The 20612-nt window shown below is 42.5% G+C and overlaps 2 protein-coding genes across 2 annotated transcripts in view; one reads left to right on the forward strand and one right to left on the reverse strand.

The window, feature by feature from the left end:
- The window catches only part of ttbk1a (tau tubulin kinase 1a), a 48627-nt gene extending 44551 nt beyond the window's left edge, over positions 1–4076 (forward strand). Inside the window, 2 exon segments of the mRNA XM_034129958.1 lie at positions 791–2226; positions 2635–4076. Of these exon segments, the coding sequence (XP_033985849.1) occupies positions 791–2226; positions 2635–3037 (1839 nt within the window). The 3' untranslated portion in view covers positions 3038–4076.
- A 7383-nt stretch (positions 4077–11459) lies between these two features.
- On the reverse strand, positions 11460–19769 carry LOC117481967 (eukaryotic translation initiation factor 2-alpha kinase-like). The gene is made up of 11 exons (XM_034129912.1): positions 19724–19769; positions 18453–18528; positions 17998–18029; positions 15236–15334; positions 15019–15144; positions 14772–14897; positions 14485–14692; positions 13875–14012; positions 12943–13044; positions 12704–12766; positions 11460–11615 (listed from the first exon to the last, which is right to left on the reverse strand). Coding segments are annotated over exons 1-11 (1128 nt in total). The 5' UTR covers positions 19726–19769.
- Between the last annotated feature and the right edge of the window lie 843 nt (positions 19770–20612).

Raw genomic sequence — 20612 nt, forward strand, 5'->3', positions numbered from 1 at the left:
ATCAATGTATGTAATCTAGACAATCTTGAAAAGCTTGTGTACAACCAAAATGACATTAAAATGGTTTTAGGGGGAAATACATCAGTTTTGCTGTCTTTTTTACATGGAAAATAACAGTTAGCAAGGAAGATTGCTACACACTTTTATTTGCTTAATGATTGTGACATCAAAATAAATTATTGTTTGTACTAATAGAAGAATAAGTAGCAAAAAATGAATGACAATGCTGGGATTCTGATTTGAATCCCAGCATGGGACGTCGTCGTTCTCTCCTTCACTGCATGGCGAGCTAAGAGCTAGCAAACTAACTAGCATGCGGTTCTTGGTTGGTCTTTGCAAGACTCTTTGTGATTTTCTGACCTCAACACACTGTTGTTAGGAAAACAAACTGAGATTTAAAGGGTGTGCCATCCCCTTTGTTTTCCAAATGACCAACATTCATATCCTTTGTTAACCTAGCCATCCCCAATATATGTCCCCTATTAGCAGAGAGAGTGCAGAGGCAATGTTTTTTTGGTTGAATATATTGGTCTAGTCTTCCTGAGTCATTGCTCCTAGCCTACAGATGTGCTAAGACATTGTGTGTGTGATTGTGCATACATTTGGAAACATGTTTTTATTTCACAACTCATATGGTTTCACTGGTAACACATGACTTTAAGCTGCTTAAAGGTGATAGACTTTGTGTTAGAAATTAATGAGTGATCTCTCTCCAACATGTTTTAGCTCATTGATGTGTTGTTTTTACTAGATTAAGTTTTAATAAACAATGTTGTTGTTTTGTTTCCAGGTGTTGTCGCCCACGGAGCAGAGCATCCCATCTCCGACCTCCCCAGACTATCGGACGAAGAGCCAGAACGACGAGAAGGAGCATTTCCACATCCTTCCTCAGCTCCAGGTCAAGAGAGCAGACTTCCTCACCGTTATTCTCACCGGTACTTTGCCTCAGCGCCGGAGCTTTGCCACGCCAGAAGAGGAAGTCGAAGAAACTCCTGGGCCAAAGGATGACGACGTCACAAAGAGTGAGTCGAACAGCGAGGCCAGTCAAAAGAGCACTGAGCGAAGCCAGGATGCAGCGCCTTCAACACTTATGGCCGAGGACCAGAGGGGCCAAAGGGAGCACGCTTCGGCCGCCGATGCTGACCCTGACATGGAGGACGCTTCCAAAACCCTGGTCCTCTTCTCCCCCGGAGACACCCGTAAGTCTCCCTCTGGTTGTGATCATGCTCTGGAGGGAGAGCTGGCCACACCGTGTGCTCTCAGTGCCGACCGCCTCTTTGTCGGGGAGGCGATTCAGCCCGAACCCTCCGAGACCGGACGCTTGTCGCCTGTTCTCAGGTCAGACTTAAGGCCTTCCATTCCCATCGCTCCTGCATCGCCGCCCTTCACCAAAGTCGAGCGCACTTTCATCCATATTGCAGAGACATCACACCTCAATGTCATGTCTTCCAATGGTCACTCTTCCAAGGAAAGTGACCGGGAAGTCTTGGCTATCATGAAGGCATCGGCCATAGAGGATGAGCAAGAGGGAGCACCTATGACAGAAGAGCTTCTAGATGAGGCTGTGCCAGATCAATCTGCACCGGTTGACAAACAACCCAACACTGATAATGGTCCGTCGACAATCCCGGCCCAGTCTTTGGAGCCGGTCCCAGAAGCCATGTCTCTATCTCTTACAGATCTACCACAGGAGCCTCAGAAACAGCCATCGTCCAGTGAAGACGATGCCAAGCTTCAGTCAACCGGATCAGAACTCCCGCCCGCCACAAAACCCAGAATCCGAAGCCGAATCCCAATACTTGTATCGGAAGAGGACTCAGGCTCAGAGCAGTCCTCCTCCCTCTCAGCTCGGGCTCGGCTGCAGCAGAGAGCCCGGCAGCTGGACTTAGCCCGAATCCTGGTCCAGAAGCAACAGGGTCGCTGGATGAGGAGGAGGATGCTGTCCGGGACGTCCTCGTCCTTGTCCTCCGGGGACGATGAGCGTCGGAGGGTTTCGGAGACTCTGTCCACCGCCGGCTCAGAGGAAGACACGCATACCTCGGACGAGTCCAAGAGGAGCTCCCGTCTCAAAACGACTGAAGAGCAAGGCTCCAAGGAGTGCAGGAGCAGGATCCCCAGACCTGTTACCCCCATAAAGAGGCCGTCAGCTGTTGGCCTCGTTGCTCCTTCTCCTCTCTCCCTACCAGACTCCAGCTCCACCAAAGGAGCAGCGTCATTCACTAACGGGTATGATTCTGGTCTTCCCTCTTAGTTGATACAAGTTTTGATTACATTTTTCTGTAGGTTGTAAGGAACAACATCTCAAGTTGGCCAGTAGTAATGTATTGTAAATTAATTATTTTTAATACAACTGATATTTTAATGGACCCAAGCCAGTGGAAGGACACACCACTCTGCACTTTTATTAAGACAGACACTTAGTCAGTTTGAGATGCAATTGTACCTCTTTCTGTGTGCATGAATTGTATGTTGTATTGTTAGAGGTTTATGTTATCCTATTGCCAGTGCCAAATACACATTTCCATTATATGTAAATGTAATGGACAATAGTCATAGTAATAGGTCAAGTGATCTGAATCTGAATACACCTTAATGAAATACCCTGTTCAATGTTCTCTTACTGTATCTCCACAGGAATCAGAAAATTGGACTAAGCACTCTCAGCACTCAACGGAAATCTAAACCCATGTCGCCCAGGTCGTCCTCCTTGTGTCCCCGTCCGTCTGCAGGACCCTCAGGCAGCCCTCGGATGCCGCTTCGAGTCCTGTTCGGCACCCGACGCAGCCTTAGCTCAAACCACTGCAGGACTGACAGCCCGTCCCCTCAGAGAGTTTGTCCGTCCAGGCAGCCCCTCTCGGTTCGAGCCCCGACCGTCCCCGTGCTCCCGCCCAGGACTACAACCACCATGCGGCGCAGCGCCTCGCAGGACACTACCGGACAGACCTTCTCCTCCGGCACAGTGCCCGCCAGAACCAGGCCGAAACCAACCACCAAGGGGAAGCTGAACGCCAGGGAGAAGGTGGCGCCCGCTAGATAATACAAAGAGACTCACAGCTGAAACATGTTTGTGTATAATCAGTCTTCGGACAAGCAACGCCTCAAAGGTTCTCACCTGATTCCATATTAAACTGTGATGCTACGATCACTTCAATTCATTTAAAGTACACTTGTTTTTTTTCCAAGGACAGCTTACTGAACTATCTTCATGGGCTTCCAGTAATATTCACTAACTGTTGTACAGGAGCGTGGCTGCCATGGTGCTATGGATATGTCTTCTGCTCCCTTGTTCAAAACCCTGATTTAACTGGTTTCTGGAGCTGGGAATCATTGCCTCCAACAGGACCAGTTTCAGAAACTCTTCACCTTACACAGCTTGTCCACGGCTATACTACTCTTCTATTGACAGTACCCTGCTTGGTTCACATTGCATGGTGAAGTATATCACAAATACATTCAATCTGTAGACGGAAAACGAAAATGTGTACCCTTAAACTATTTGATATAGTGCTTCCCTTCCTATTGGGATAAACTGGCAAAAAAAAGAGACCAAATTGGACTGGTTTGAATGCCTAAATAATGTTAATGTGATTATAGATTCCTAAATATATCCTGTACTCATTATGATCTTGGATAAAGAGAAGAGTTTGATGTGAACACAAAATAAATAGCTCGGCCGCTCGCCTCCTCCTCATGGTGTGACAATGGGCATGCTTTAATCATTCTATTTTCTGGGTGTTTTTATTTTTATTTATGCTCTGAATTGTATATAATAGAATCATTTCCCATAAAGACATCTTTATTTTTTATCTTGCCAAGCAAAGTGTACATTTCAAGTCTTTAATTAAACCTTCTGTTCTAATGTGTTGGCACTATGCCTGTTTTTTACGCATGAGAAAAACAGGGTTAACCATGAGAGGAAATTATACCTGCTTGGATTCTGCTGACAGTGCAAAGGTTTGCTGGATGTTGGAGCCCATGTTGTGTTGTACGGGGTTGATGGGCACTGAGCTGTGAAGTAAAGTCTTGGTCATGTGGATGGAACGGCGTCTTGTCTTTATTTTCTCAACCCCACACACATAAACACACACATCCCAATTGTAGGTGTCTAGAATCAGCATGTACCTGGTATTTAATAGTTTCATTTAAATGACCAAAGATCAGTTTTTCATTCGTTTAAAATTTTAAATGCAAAAAAACACTGTTACAAGTTCTTAATATACAAAGTCAACCGGGTTCATTTGAAAATGCACCCTTTTCTGCCAATATTGCCATTAGTTACAATAAGCATTTCTTCTCTGGGTTTCCCCACCTTATGGTTTTTTACAAGGTTACTTCTACTCAACATTTTGGAGGTAAATATCATGTTTTTTACTCCACATCAAAACATAAAACATCTTTAGTTTATTTACAGACAAAATATATATATATAATATTCAGATTATCCATTTTGCATAGTGAGTATTTTTACTTTTCGTACTTTGAGTATATTATCATGCTCATACACTAAAACCTTGAATACAGGCTAATAAAGTCATTAATACTCTTCGAGTCACACAGCCACACATCGGTCCAGTGTGGTAATTAGATACAATAACAACATATCAGTGTTACTACCATCATGGGCGTAATTTCCACTGGGGACAGCGGGGACATCAGGGCTCGAGCTTAAGGACCTCCCGTCGTCCCGGGGCCGAAAAAAATCGGGTCGGGGAGGATACAAATTAATTTTGGGACGAATTTGGGACGAGAGTTAAAATAAAAATACCCTGCTAACTCTACTACGAACGGCGATGAAAATGAAACTGACTGCACGTTTTGTGTAGCACACAGTTATTAAACCTCCTTGTCAACATAAACACACACAAAGCATTTAGCAACCCGCGAAATACACACACACACAGTACGTATAGCTACAGCTGTCAGCCAGCCGTACAGCTGTGATGTAACTACCATTTTTTTACCCCGGAGCGGTGCGGAGAAACGAAACTTAACTTATGAAGCAGCTTTTGACGGCGCGCTATGCATGGGGCACCCGAGAGGGGGTTTCCAGACATGTCATTGCAGCTGAGATGAGAACTCTCCATCGCATGTAGTCCTTAGCAATATGCTGCGCCTCTCCCCATGTAGGGATGGGTACCGAGCCCCGGTATTAAACGGGCCCCGGGCCGGAATTATTAAAGACAGTGGTAGAGACATTTAAAACATATATGTCATATGTATTATTGCTACATGAACATTATATTGCAGTTTTAGTTTCGCCAACTCCGTTTCTAATATGCAATAAGACTACAAAATGCGTCTATGATGTATTTTCGATCTTATTTTCGATCTTTCCAATCCAGACGAGAGAGCTCTCTCCTGTGTGCGAGGGGGCGGGGCAGTTTGTAAAGGTCTCCTGACTGTGTTACAGACTGTCATCCTGGTTAGTGGTTACTCTGGGTTCTGTCTTCAGGACAGAGTGTTGGATTTTGTTGTTAATCGGATGGGACTTGATTGGATTCAATATTAGAGCAACTTTCTCGCTTGTGTGTTTTTTTTAAATATATTTGGCCTTTGTTTATGTGTTTGACTGATTGACTCAAATAAAAAGGTTGATGAATTATCATCTAATGATTTGTTTGATGTTTTATTTATGTTAAAGGTCACTTTGAATGATTTTAACTAATGATAATGTAGAAAAACAAATATTTTAAATTCGGGACGGTCCACATTAATTTCGGGACGGCTTAGATTGTATTTCGGGACGGTTCCGGGAGGATGGTGAAAAAAGTTAGTCGAGAGCCCTGGGGCAAGACTGTAACTATCTATACTGACTCACGATATGCTTTCGGGGTAGTACATGATTTTGGGGCTATTTGGAAGTGTAGGAAATTTCTGAAGTCTGATGGCAAGCCAGTACTTAACCATGTACTCATTGCAGGCCTATTGGACGCCATTCTGCTCCCGTTGGAGGTTGCAGTCTGTAAATGTGCCGCACACACAAGCAGTACAGACCCTGTTTCCCTAGGAAATGCGTCTGCTGACTCAGCTGCAAAGGCAGCTGCTCTGATTCCTCTTGCACCCCACGCACACTCATTTGTTAAAATTCCTGTTTCCTCCCTGACTGATAACATGTCATCACTGTCTTCCATGCAGCAGCTCGCCCCACCGGTTGAGAAGGCTCAGTGGAAGGCTGCTGGTGCTATGTTTGACCCAACCGCCAGCATCTGGGTTGGTCCAAATTGCAATCCATGTCTTCCTAGGCATTTCTTCCCTCATTTTGCTAAGTTGACACATGGGTTAGATCATGTGTCAAAAGGAGGGATGTTAGAGGCTATCAATCAGGCATGGTTTACAAGGTGGTTCACAGTAACAGCTCAAAAGCACTGTGAAGCATGCTTAATTTGCATTACAAAAAATTCTGGCAGACCGGTAAAGGTTACAGGATCAGGAGCACATCCACCTCCCACCAGACCATTTGAGCACCTAATGCTGGATTTCATTGAGCTTAGTCCATCAGAGGGTAAGAAGCATTGTCTTGTGGTGGTTGACATGTGGTCCAAATGGGTTGAAGCTTTCCCAGTAAAAACACAGACAGCAAATGCTGTGGCAAAGGCATTACTGAGGGAAATCATTCCTAGATGGGGAATACCAGATAAGATCTCTAGCGACAATGGTTCACATTTTGCTAATGAGGCCATTGCACAGATAGGAGAATACCTGGGCATGGACATCAGAAAGCATTGTGCTTACCATCCACAGAGTGGGGGTGCGGTGGAAAGAGAGAACGGTACAATCAAAAACAAGCTAGCAAAATGCTGCGCAGACACAGGTCTGTCGTGGACACAGGCTCTGCCCATTGTGCTGATGTACATGAGGATGCGGAAACGAACACGAAGCCAACTTAGTCCATTTGAAATCCTTTTCGGTGCTCCTCCACAGATTGGAATCAAGGCTCCAGGATATCCTCTCCCCTCCACAACTTTGTGTGAGGATGCTATGTTGTCATATTGTGTTAACCTGTCATCCGCTTTAGCAGATATCAGACGTCAGGTAGCAGCAGCTCTACCTACTCCTGCTACTGGTCCACTTCATCGTCTCCAGCCTGGCGACTACGTGTTGGTAAAGGACTTCCGGAGAAAGAGCTGGAAATCCAACCGTTGGCAAGGTCCCTACCAGGTGCTTCTCGTCACCCAGACAGCGGTCAAGGTCGCCGAGAGAGCCACGTGGGTCCACGCCAGCCACTGCAAGGTCGTAGTCACAGGCCAGGAGAAACGGTAGAAGCAGACGACGACAAGTGACGTGCCAAGTCACCACCAGCACTACATTGCACCACATACACCTGACTCTCACACTACACACTACACACACGGTGGCATGAGTGAGTGCCAGTTGAGCTGTTTCATATGCCTCTGGTTCCTCGTTTGTGCTGTCATTGTGTGGGGCCTCATTGACATTGTCTGTTGCACATGTTTTATTATTCCCCTACTGAAGAAATGTGTATCTAGCATGATATCCACAGCTTTTGTTCAGTATGCTGCTGTCCCAATCCGAGATCCGACAGGGCGCCGGCCCTACGAAAACCTTTTGCCCCAAACATACCGGCGTCCAAATCCAAGTGTAGTCGAGTCAGAATCAGAGTCTGACTATGAGACATATGAGACAGTGATATAAATGCGAATTGAGTTTACCCTCCTCTTATGCTTACATTATACTGAAGTCTGTCCTCCACAAAAACAGCTATTTTCCATGATATATTTGTGACGTGTTTACTTAAACCAGCGATGGGATGTATTCATTGATGTGTTATATCAGTCTATCCTGTCATTTTGTTTATTTTCATGATTGATCATAGTATGATCAAAAGGAGGGAATGTAGTGGAAAACTTTATAACAGTGTATACTTATAAACTTTATATGTAGTGTAAACTAACTTATGATGTGCAAACTAAACTCTATGTGTTACCTAACATAAATGCTATGCTTGTCCCCATGTGGAGGTATTTTAATTCATGCCTTCTGTTCAACATATAACTGGCCTTAGGGATGTCTGGGGGTGAAACAGGGTCATAAGCCCAAGTGAAGAAGTGTCCCCAAGTGTCTCAAACAAGTTCCTGATTTGTTTCCCCTGTCTTGCAATGAATTCCTCATTCCTTGTTTATATCTGTTCTGAACTCTCTATGACTTCCTGCTGTCCTCATTTCACCTGGCTTTAACACATTGGGGGTTAAAGTTTCAACACTTCCATCTGTCTTTACCCAGTTCCTGTTTTACTAAGTTCCTGATTTACTACCTTGCCCATGTGTGGCTTCTGTTCCTCTGAAATGTGGGTTTTAGCTTATCTGCCCATCCAGCCCCCCCAAAGTAACAGGTCACGAGTTATTGTTGAACTGTGGACTGACAAAGATGCTATAAAACCTATGCGCAATTCTCTCTCTGCGCGCACTCTTTCAGAATACTCTGTACTCCGTAAGACCTGTGCCTTATTTGAAGCTTCAAATAAAGATCCAGAAAGACAACTCTGTTTCCACCATTTTATTGATTGATGGGTCTGCCTCTCGCGACCAAGGGGGCACTAATCGGGTGGGTTTCTCTGTTGTTTCAGATTCTGCTGTACTCTGTTCCGGCCCACTCCCATGCCACCTCTCAGCACAGGCAGCAGAGCTCATCGCACTTACAGAAGCCTGCACGTTTGCAAAGGGCAAGACAGGGCTCGAGCTTAAGGACCTCCCGTCGTCCCGGGGCCGAAAAAAATCGGGTCGGGGAGGATACAAATTAATTTTGGGACGAATTTGGGACGAGAGTTAAAATAAAAATACCCTGCTAACTCTACTACGAACGGCGATGAAAATGAAACTGACTGCACGTTTTGTGTAGCACACAGTTATTAAACCTCCTTGTCAACATAAACACACACAAAGCATTTAGCAACCCGCGAAATACACACACACACAGTACGTATAGCTACAGCTGTCAGCCAGCCGTACAGCTGTGATGTAACTACCATTTTTTTACCCCGGAGCGGTGCGGAGAAACGAAACTTAACTTATGAAGCAGCTTTTGACGGCGCGCTATGCATGGGGCACCCGAGAGGGGGTTTCCAGACATGTCATTGCAGCTGAGATGAGAACTCTCCATCGCATGTAGTCCTTAGCAATATGCTGCGCCTCTCCCCATGTAGGGATGGGTACCGAGCCCCGGTATTAAACGGGCCCCGGGCCGGAATTATTAAAGACAGTGGTAGAGACATTTAAAACATATATGTCATATGTATTATTGCTACATGAACATTATATTGCAGTTTTAGTTTCGCCAACTCCGTTTCTAATATGCAATAAGACTACAAAATGCGTCTATGATGTATTTTCGATCTTATTTTCGATCTTTCCAATCCAGACGAGAGAGCTCTCTCCTGTGTGCGAGGGGGCGAGGCAGTTTGTAAAGGTCTCCTGACTGTGTTACAGACTGTCATCCTGGTTAGTGGTTACTCTGGGTTCTGTCTTCAGGACAGAGTGTTGGATTTTGTTGTTAATCGGATGGGACTTGATTGGATTCAATATTAGAGCAACTTTCTCGCTTGTGTGTTTTTTTTAAATATATTTGGCCTTTGTTTATGTGTTTGACTGATTGACTCAAATAAAAAGGTTGATGAATTATCATCTAATGATTTGTTTGATGTTTTATTTATGTTAAAGGTCACTTTGAATGATTTTAACTAATGATAATGTAGAAAAACAAATATTTTAAATTCGGGACGGTCCACATTAATTTCGGGACGGCTTAGATTGTATTTCGGGACGGTTCCGGGAGGATGGTGAAAAAAGTTAGTCGAGAGCCCTCGGGGACATGTCCCCCCCCACTTTTCAAAATCCTGTTTGTCCCCCCTCCCTCTTTTCAAATGTGTTTGTGTGTGTGTCGAGAAGGGAGAAGAAGCAGGGAAATGAGTTTTAAGAGCAATGGGACGTCCTTTCCTCCGGAGCGTCACGTGAAGCGACGTCCGTTTGTGATGATGCCGCACAGCTGATCGTCTGACACACTGGGGGTGTTTCTCAATGTCGAGGAAGGCTGCTCCAGAGCCACTATTTCAAGCATACTACGTCATTGAGTGCCGCCGAAGGACTGTTCCAATGTCCAGCATACTTGGAATTCTACCGAGGCCGGCGTACTTCGTAGCGGGAAATGTCGAGGCTGCCGCTGCACATGTGTAGACTCTGCGGTCTTAAAATCCCCACAATGCTTTGCGTACGGACCAATTTCCAAATCTTTAGCGGAAATCGTGCTCCATTTAAGGCTGGGCCTCGCATATGACGCACACCTGCACACCTGTTCCACAATTCTTCGTTTTCCGAGGCTAGGAAGGATTCTTGCCTCGCTTCTGAAGGAAGTGACTCGGAAGACATGTCCTACCAAGGAAGCGTCCTCGACATTGAGAAACACCCAGTGCTTGAATTGGAATAAAAAAGGTGCCAGTACTCTAAATCAGCAACTGTTTCAAGTCAATTTTATTTATACAGCACAAAAACAAGAATTTGGCTCAAAGGTCTTTACAATTTGTACAACATATCCTCATCATAACATTATCTTCATATCTTTGATTCATTAATTAAAAAGAAACACACAAAAACTTTAACTGACAAGGAAAAGTTTTTTTTTTTTTAAAAACAGAATATTTACTGTAAAGTTCAGCAATGTTATGTTTTTCCACGACTGATCGGGGAGGTGTCCGGGGCTCTCATAGGGAACATGACATAGCCTATACATGTGCCTGCATCAGGTCATATAGTATATCCTATAATCAGGGCCGGCCTGTAGCACTGGCGACATAGGCGGTTGCCTAGGGCGCCAGATCTGGGGGGCGCTGCGCTGGCAGCTCTGGGAGGGGAAAAACATTTTTTGACCGTTGGCGCTCATCCTAATTTTCGGCCTTGATGTAACAACATTCATAAATAAGTAAATTTCACTCCGGTTACACTTTTCATTTGCCCTGTACGATGGGCGCTGTAAGTGATGAAAGTGGGGGATGTTGGCTTATCAGGTGCATAAATAAATAAATGTTAACTAGGTAAAATAAGATATAAATGAACAACAAAACTTTTATGATGCTTTCAGCTCAAAAATCATATCATGCTGCTCTCCCCTACATGAAAGTACATAAGACGCTTTTCATTTTAAAAATGATCGGTATCGATATCGGTGATACTGGCCCTGAAATACTTGGTATCGGATCGAATCCAGATTTTGTGGTATCGCCCACCCCTATTAAGTAGGAGACTCACACTCTTCATTGAGTATCCATTAGACCACCACTACCCCTATATGCAGCCACAGTAACTCAAAATTGACATCGTAATTCCGACGGTCTGGGCGTAAGTTTAAGGATATTACGCCTCAAGTTAAAAAAAACGGATCCGATTTCGGTACGGTATACCGTAGCCGCCAGTAACCGGTATTTCGGTAATACCGGGAACCGGTATGCACCCCTATTCCTGGGGGCTTGAATCAGAGACTCCTGCTTCCGTGACTTTCGATTTCTTCAATGTCGAAGCTATCAGACATTTTTTCAAGTCGGCATGGATCTGACTTGCTTCGGGTCGCTGTTCTGGCTTCTCACACAGCATTGGCTTTATTGTGAGGTACTAAAAAGAAAAAAAAAAGAAACAAAAGAACAGGTACTTAGATCTGTGTTGCATCAAGCAGAGGTGGAAGAAGTACTCAGATGTTTTTACTTAATTTAAATTAGCACTACTACAGTGTTAACATACTCGGTACTGCATTCAAAATGAAACTCAAGTAAAAGTACAAAAGTATTGGTATCACAATATACTTTCAGGACAAGAATTAAAAATCCTTATGCAGAATGACTCATTTCAGAATAATATCTATTAAATGATTGTATAATAACTATTAATGAATTAATGTGTTCATCATTTTGATGTTATCCTTGATGAAGATAACGTTTATTTGAATGACTTCATATGCTGCTGGGTCACTTGACCTGTAGTGATAAATTAAAGCAGCAAAAGCCATAAATTAAAAGTAGGAGTAAAAGTACATTATTTGCATCTAAATTGTAGTGGAGTCTAAGTATAAATTAGCATAAAATTGAAATACTTAAGTAAAATACAAGCTCCTCCAAATGTACTTTTGTAGAGTACTTGAGTAATCGCACTTGGTTACGTTCAAACACTGGCATTAAGAAATGTTATGAAACTGCAGTATTACTGCACTCAGCCGTATTTCATGCATATTGAAATCACCGGGAAAACAGATAAAGTTTAATTTTAAATGCAGATTGCAAATATCATTTTTTGTGCAATAAACAATTTGTATATTTTTACACCGTATGCCAATCATGGGAACATGGCCTAAATTGGTGTGAAATAGTAAAAACTACAAACAACTACAAAGTCAGGGCTCTAGATTGAAAGGCTAATTAACTAGATTGGTTTTAATGTATTAGTCATTTTTTTGTTTCCTTAAGGGTCTGAGTGTTACATTTTTCGTAAACTTTAAGATAGATTTATTATAAGAGACAAGGTTGAACTTCCAACATAAAATAGAACATCTCACAGCCTTGCTAATGTCCTATGCATCAACATAGCTACAATTATTGAAAAGTTTAAAAGCGTAACATGTCCCTAGTTACAAAAGAGGGTTACGAGCATGTTAACATACTAAACAACTAAATTGCATGTACATTGACAAAATGTACAAAATAACAGACCTCTTGGTGGAAATTGTGTTGAAACTCCTCGGGAAATTTCTGCTCTCTGAGGTCGGTCCAACCCTGTGCAGTGAAAGGATGTGTTACTGTAATGACAGAACTGAAAAATCTGCTCCATCATGCTCTGAAATAGTTTCAAGACTTCTGATAAAAAGATGTCTGGCAGCATAAAATAACAGGTTATTACCAATGACAAGTACACAGTTAGCAGAATTTTGAATCGTAGCTAGAAAACTCACCTTGGCCCTTTCACAATAGGTGGACATTTTCCAGAGGAGTTCAAAGTATATCAACCCCAAAGGAAAGATATCAACTTTTCGGTCATAAGTCTTTTGCCTTTCCTGTTTTGATACAATAGAAACACAATATTGACAAGAAGGCAAGATGCAGCTGTACAGTATATATATATATTAAGTTTATGTTTAATATCCACATGTATAAAGTATACATGTATTTAAAGGTGGGGTAGGTAATTTTGGAGAAACCGGCTCGAGATCGCTAGAATTTGAAAATACACAGCCGGAAAAAAATCTGCCACTTCCTTACAGAGCCCCTCCTCCAACACACACGAACGCACACATGACCAATGAGGGCACGAGATAAGTTTGTGCCCAGATGGAAGGCTGACAGGCAGGTAGGCCATCCAGTTATTTTATTCGGGCCGGCTAAAATGATTGGTCGTGCTTTTTACAGTACTACGGCTTCCACAGATTATTTTATAGATTTTTTGTCAAAGCACTTAACATCCCGATAGCAATGAATATCTTAAGAGCATTCCATGGAATATAACAAAAAGTGTATCTCGAGCCGGTATCTAAAACTTACCTACCCCACCTTTAAATCAACGCAATCTAATCCAATGGTTATTGAAACCAGTCTGATATTTTTAAGATATTAAAGTGGCTGAGATTAAAACATTTAAAATGTGCGAGAAATAAATCTGAAATTAGTGATAGGGGGTTTTTAATTGTCAAGCAACCACATCAAATTTGCAAGGTTGTATCAACCTAGTCAGACTACAGACATCACCACTTGCCATTTAATATGCCAGCACTGGAATTTAATCTTGAACATTGAGTTTTTTTTTCAATTTGGCTATAACCCACATTTAAAATTTGGTAAAATCTTCCCAGCTCTCCCTTTGACATTTTGTCAGTACAGAACATCTCACCTGCTCAGGAGCCATGTATGAAGGGGTTCCTTTGCCCATCGATCTCTCCCTCAGGTTCTCAGGATCGTTGTCAAGTGTGACCATACCAAAGTCTACGATCTTCACTTGTCCATCTTGCCCAATCATGATGTTTTCAGGCTAAACACGGGAAATAAATAAACAAACAAACAAACGTGTATGTTGTGTCTCAATATGCTTACTTTTGGATTTACACTTGCTTTTTTTAATACATGAATGGGTTAAAACTGAGAAGTATGGAAAAATGCAGTGCACTACGAGAACCAGGATGGGGCAACCTCAACAACACAGCATAATACAAATAGAAGTTATACATGTGGGCTTATTACACTATTTTATACAGTATATGCACCTCTACACTTCTCAAAGCAGCCACCAGTAATATTATTGGGCTAATACAGCAGACTGACTGCAAAAACTACAACATTGCTAGACAGCGAGAATTGACACTTTCTCTGAGGGCACAGCAGCCGTTTGCAGTTTTCACATTATACGACATAGCAGTTTACTAAAGTAAGTGTCTTAATTGAGAACAAGCTGTTTTCATGATCGACGTGGTGTAATAAACTTTTTTTCCTCCACTTTCTCTTACCTTCAGGTCCCTGTGGATGAGCTTCTTAGAGTGAATGTACTTGACTCCTTTGACTGTTTGCTGAAACTTAGTAAGAGCCTCTTTTCTTCTCTTGGGGTCTGGCAGAGATTTCTCATTATTCTCATCTATCCACACTCTGAGTGATTTTACACACAACTCAGTCTGAATATATAGGTAGCGGTTCCTTATCGATGGATTGATAGAACACCTGGAGGAGAAAGAAAAGACAAATGAAGAAGTCCATACCTCAAGTACGTATCTTTATTGGATATCGGATTGTTCCTTACTGTGTAGAGCTGCCACTCTCATCTGGACTGTATCCTGAATCCTCCAACCAACAGGTGAAGTATCGCACAATGTTATGGTGATGGAGTTCTGACAATATCTGCACCTCTTGCAGAGCTTGTTTAATACTAAGGAGAAGAAAATAGCTCAGCTGAAACTTTACTTTTTTTGCACATCATCTTTAAATGTTATATTGCACTAGGAAAAGTCTGATAAAAAACATGGAACGTAATTTAATGTTTGACTTACTCTCCACTTCTACATTGTACAATCTTTATTGCAAAAGTCTTCCCAGTCAGTTTTTCTGTTGCCTTAACAACTTGACCATAGGATCCTTCGCCGATCATCTCTATGCAGTCAAAGTCTTTTGTCAACCTATTGAAAGACAGTAAAGTATTTATTATTGTATATTCATTGTATAAAACAGCCAAACAAAACGATACCTTAATGTTTGAATTTTCCATACCTTGACAATTCTGATTTGTCAATGGGACAGTTTCCTGTGTTCACTTCCTGATTCTCTGATTTATAGCTTAGATCAGTGGTTCCCAACGCCAGCGTGAAGCTTGGGAAGAAGTTGTAAACAAACATTATTTGCTCGTAAAATCAACACATTTTTAACACAACCGGCAGTTAAAAGAAAAGTGGACGAGCCCACGACAAGCCTTTCAGCTATAATGCCCAAATCAACAAAGTATGATGAGGCATACATCTCCCTTGACATCTAACGTGTGTCTGTCTGTCTGTCTGTCTGTGTGTGTGTGAACAATATTGCCAAAGCGTCAAGGATAATACAATTCAATAGTGATATGATAAGAAAAAAATAAATACAATTCATTCATTAAACAATTTACAACAATATATTATTACAAAACCTCAAGTATGAAATGTAAAAAGAAAGAAAGAAAGAAAAGAAAGACCCATGAAGTAGAGGAGTAATCAGAGTGAGCTGTGAGGAACAGCTGTTATGTGTTGTTGCTGTCTCTTAGGCTGTGACATGCGCTCACATATTTTGCTGCTTCTATGCTGCTGGCACTATTTTCTCCAAGTACATGTTGCATTTTATTCTGTTCAGACAGTGATTCAAAATCTTGGAGTTTACATGTTATCTTTGTAAAGAACTTTGTTCTAATGTCTTCGTATGTTTGACAGTGCAGCAGGAAGTGTTGTTCTGTCTCCACCTGTCTCTGTGGACAGAGCTGACACAGCCTCTCTTCTCTGGGCAGCCAGGTCTGCCTGTGTCGGCCAGTCTCTACGGCCAGGCTGTGGTCACTGAGTCTGTACATTGTTAATGTCTTCCTCAGTTTGGGATCAGTCACGGCGGTCACATAGTTTGCCACCGTGTACTGTCTGTTTAGAGCCAAATAGCATTGAAGTTTGTTTTGGGTTTTCGTGGTAGATGTCCAATAGTTGATGTAATTTTATTTTTCGTTAGCTATGATTTGGTTGGGCCAGATTGTGTGAGGGCTGTCCTGAAGCCTTGTCCTGTTAGAGGAGGTGAGCCTCAGCATCAGCTGGTTGAGGGGACTCCTCTCTATGTTCTCCTCTTGGCAATGGAGGGCTTTGTAATGGTAGGAGTTGGGATCACTGGTTTTTAGGTGTTTGTAGAATTTGACTGCTCTTTTTTGTATCCTAATTAAAAAGGGGGGAATTGGCCTAATTCAGCTCGGCATCCATTGTTGGGGGTGTTCCTGTGGACTCTCAGAATGCTCTTGCATATCTCTGCATGTAGGGTTTCTATTGGGTGTTTGTCCCATTTATCAAAGTCTTGATTTCCAAGAGGACCCCACACTTCGCTACCATACAGTATGATTGGTTCTATTATTTAATTGAATATTTTGAGCCAGATTCTAACGGGTATATCTATCTTTGAAGACTTTTTGATAGCATAGAAAGCCTTTCTTCCTTTGTCTCCGAGATCATTAATGGCCAGATTGAAATTTCCTGTCGAAGTAATTTTGAGTCCCAAATATGTGTAGCTGTGTGTGTTCTATGTCAGTGGAGCCCAGTAAGAAGCGGTGTGGATTCCCCTGAGTCGTTTCTGGAAGACCATAATCCTGGTCTTTTCCAGATTAACTGTCAGGGCCCAGGTCTGACAGAAGCTTTGCAGATGATCCATTTGCTGTTGTAATGCCTCCTTAGATGGAGCTAGCAATATTAGATCATCTGAAAACAGGAGGCATTTCATTTGTGTGTCAGAGAGGGTGAGTCCAGGGATATCGGATTGTTCTAATGATTTAGCCAATTGATCAATATAAATGTTAAATAGAGTGGGGCTGAGACTGCAGCCCTGTTTCACCCCTCTACTTTGGGGGAAGACATCTGTTTCCATATTGCCAATTTTCACAGCACATTTATTATTTGTATACATTGTTTTAATGATATATGTTTTCCCCCCTACATACAAAAAACCGTTTTTCAAATCAACTTCAGAGGAAACAGACCGTTATGCCAAAATTGAGCCGAATGCTTTTTTGAAATCTACAAAACAAGAGAAAATCTTCTTATTTTGGTGGACATGTTTATGAATGAGGGTGTGGAGGGTATATATATAGTCTGTAGTCCGATGGTGTGGTGTAAATCCAATCTGACTCAGGACATTATGTTCACTGAGGAAGTCTTGCAGTTGGCTGTTTAAGATGCTGCAGAATAACTTCCCCAGGTTGCTGCTGACACACACACACACACACACACACACACACACACCACACACACACACACCACACACACACACACCAACACACACCAGCACACACACACACACACACACACACCAGCACACACACACACACACACACAGGACACACACACACCACACACACACACACACACACACACACACACAACACACACACACACACACACCACACACACACACACCACACACACACACAGCACACACACACACACACACACACCACACACACCACACACCACACACACACACACACACACACACATCACACACACACACACACACACATACACACCACACACATCACACACACACACACACACACACACACACACACCCACAACACACACACCACCACACACACACACACACATCACACACACACACACACACACACACACACACACACCCACACACACACCACACACACACACACACACACCATCTTGGAAACCTTTTGCAATTCTAACAAGATATCAATTAAATGAAACACACCAATATTATAATTTTGTTAAACCTTCAAGGTGATTTACCATGTTTTGGGCTTCACAACAGGATCTTGTTCCTTTAAAAAAAAAAGAAGGAAATATAGATGTTGATGCCAGTCAAATTAAAGCAGCATTTACATATCAAATTGTTTAACATCTTGCTTGGTAAATAGAAAGTTAACTTACTGATAGAAATGACCCAAGACGTACATTTTGTGCTCCATTTTTGGGGATTATTTCCACCAATAACGGGCCAGGACCACATGATAATACATCCTCGAATAAAAAAAGAGTGTCTACAACATCAAGTTAAGTTGGCAGATCTTTCTAGTTACAGAAAAAGGGTGTTCTTACAGTTTACCAGTATTTACCATGTCTTTGTACAGATATCAACCCTTTGAGACTTGACACAACTCAGGCTCTCTGGAGATAAACTGAGAACTATATTATTGATTCTCCCTTCCAGAACCCTAGAGATTAAGGATGAAAAAATTACTGACCTCATCCTCGGTAGGACTTGATGAATTGATGAAGGCAGTCATTGGCACGCTTTTTGATTTTGCATCACGGGTGTCCCTTGGAGAATACACACATACCCCTTTCACACCAACGCAACTCCGGTTCAAGCTCCGTGCTAGAGCTTTTCAGGTTCAGAACCGGTACTTCGGTTTAGCTCCGGCTCTTTTCACACCGCTCAGAGCCCGACTGGTGCTGCCGCTGCTGCGTCATGACGTCACAGTTTACGTCGCTGATTTTCTCCCCAACGGAGCTCACCTCACAACAACAACGGGCCGGGGACTGCGTTGCTTTTAATCATACGAAGCCAGATTAAATTAAATAACGACTTCTCCAACCTTATACTTTTCTCCAGAGTGCCGTGGTTCATTGTTTATTAATGCGTTTCAGCGGCATTTACCGACCGCTGCAGTGCTGCTGCTCTTCCACGGGAGTTTATTCTCCCGTTAGCTCCGGGTTAGCTCACACGGCTCTAAAGTATTCACTGTCTGACTGTCACACAAGCAGCTGATACATATCCCCAGTTCCCCTTAAGTGAATGTGTGTCAGTCTGAATTGACGCTGTTTGGCATCACAACGCTGTTATGAAAGTTTCTCTGGTATAACATGGGTGATGTTAGCATAGCAACCGAAGCTAAACTGACTACTTGCTAAGCAGTTTTCTACAGGCACATTTTACCGACGTATTTTTCATTATGATTCTACTTGTGATAGTCGGACATGACAACCTGTGCAGCCCATGTATTGATTCCATCCGATAGCTGCTATAATAACAAACAAAACGTCTGCCTGCTCTCCACAATGATCAATAACAGCGAACGGATGGTCAAAGTAAGGTACAAATAAACAGAATCACACGAAGCCTGGTTAGTGTTGCCTGACTTTATAAAGTGTGTTTTTTTTTTAACAAGTGTGTGGTTGCGTTCTAGTCACTTTGCTCAGCACTACTGCTTGTTACAACTTTTATTTGCCGTACTCGCCTTAACTGTTATCTCAGGTTAATCTCGCCCCCCTCCGACGTAAGCGTGACGTATGCGGTTCTTGCTTCTACACGGACAACTTTTTGGTGCTCGAAACGAACCGGATTCCGGAGCTTAGAGGCTGCTCCGCTGCGGTGTGAAGAGGAAAACCCGGTGCTTTTCAAGCACCAGCACCGAACCGGCCCCGAAACACCGTTGGTGTGAATGGGGTAACAGAGACATTAGTAACGTATCGTGTTTTGATTAATTAATGATATCATTAGTCAGTGACTTACATTGCAGTTGGTGGTCTGGCTTCAGCAACGTCATCATTCCCGGAGGAGGTCTAAAAAGCAAAATAGAAAATATTTCTTATTGTCTGTCATCATGTCAAGCAAGCACTAATTTGTTTGGTCCCCAAACAAGGTTTTTGTAAAGGCAATTAATCATATAGTCGTTAGTTATAATTTGTCTCAATAAAGTTGTCATGCTTTTTGCTGTGACCCTGTCTGTTGTTCCTGTGTACGTTAGTATTTGACAGGCAGTAGGGAGCTACTGTGACCATTGTCCGGTTTCGTAAAATGTAATGTGCACTTAGTTTCCCGATTCCTTTATAAATGACCGCAGTGTAAGAAAACGTTTTTATAGAGTACTTGTCCATGGACAAGTGAGTTTGGCAATTACTTGTCCGAATACATTTTTCACTTGTCCAGAAAAATCGATCGGCATCGTATTTTACATTTTCCCACGTTTTTTACGACACCGCTAACGTAAGTGAGCAGTAAGATTTTACTGCATCACACATAGGGTTGGGTATCGTTTGGATTTTAACGATTCTGGTTATGCTTTTCGGTTTTCGATTCTTTGAGAGGGTAAAAATAAGTCCCATGACAAACTGGGAGAAAAATATATTTATGAAAACATTAAGTCAAATCTGTATTCCTATTTACAAATCACTTCATACTGTTTAATTTTGTTACGGTTATTGAATACAATTATATAAAAATAATTGTTTAGTTAGTTCTAAGTGGTGCAGTTTGAGAATGTACAATTGGCCCAGTCTCCTCTGATGTTACACTGCAACCTGCCTGTGAGACAGAGTCCAACCACAGTCTGTCCAACACATGTCTTGCAATACACATGCTGCAGCTGCCCAGCTGCTCACAGTTTGTAAAAGTAAATAAA

The sequence above is a fragment of the Trematomus bernacchii genome, unplaced genomic scaffold (assembly GCF_902827165.1).
Source record: "Trematomus bernacchii unplaced genomic scaffold, fTreBer1.1, whole genome shotgun sequence".
NCBI classification, from domain to species: domain Eukaryota; kingdom Metazoa; phylum Chordata; class Actinopteri; order Perciformes; family Nototheniidae; genus Trematomus; species Trematomus bernacchii.

Excerpts from the sequence above, each read along its gene's own strand:
- LOC117481967 (XM_034129912.1), bottom strand. Across the intron at positions 14,898-15,018 it reads GTACAATGTAGAAGTGGAGA|TATTAAACAAGCTCTGCAAG; the intron begins GTAAGTCAAACA and ends TCTTCTCCTTAG. Across the intron at positions 12,767-12,942 it reads CCTATTGTGAAAGGGCCAAG|GGTTGGACCGACCTCAGAGA; the intron begins GTGAGTTTTCTA and ends TTCACTGCACAG.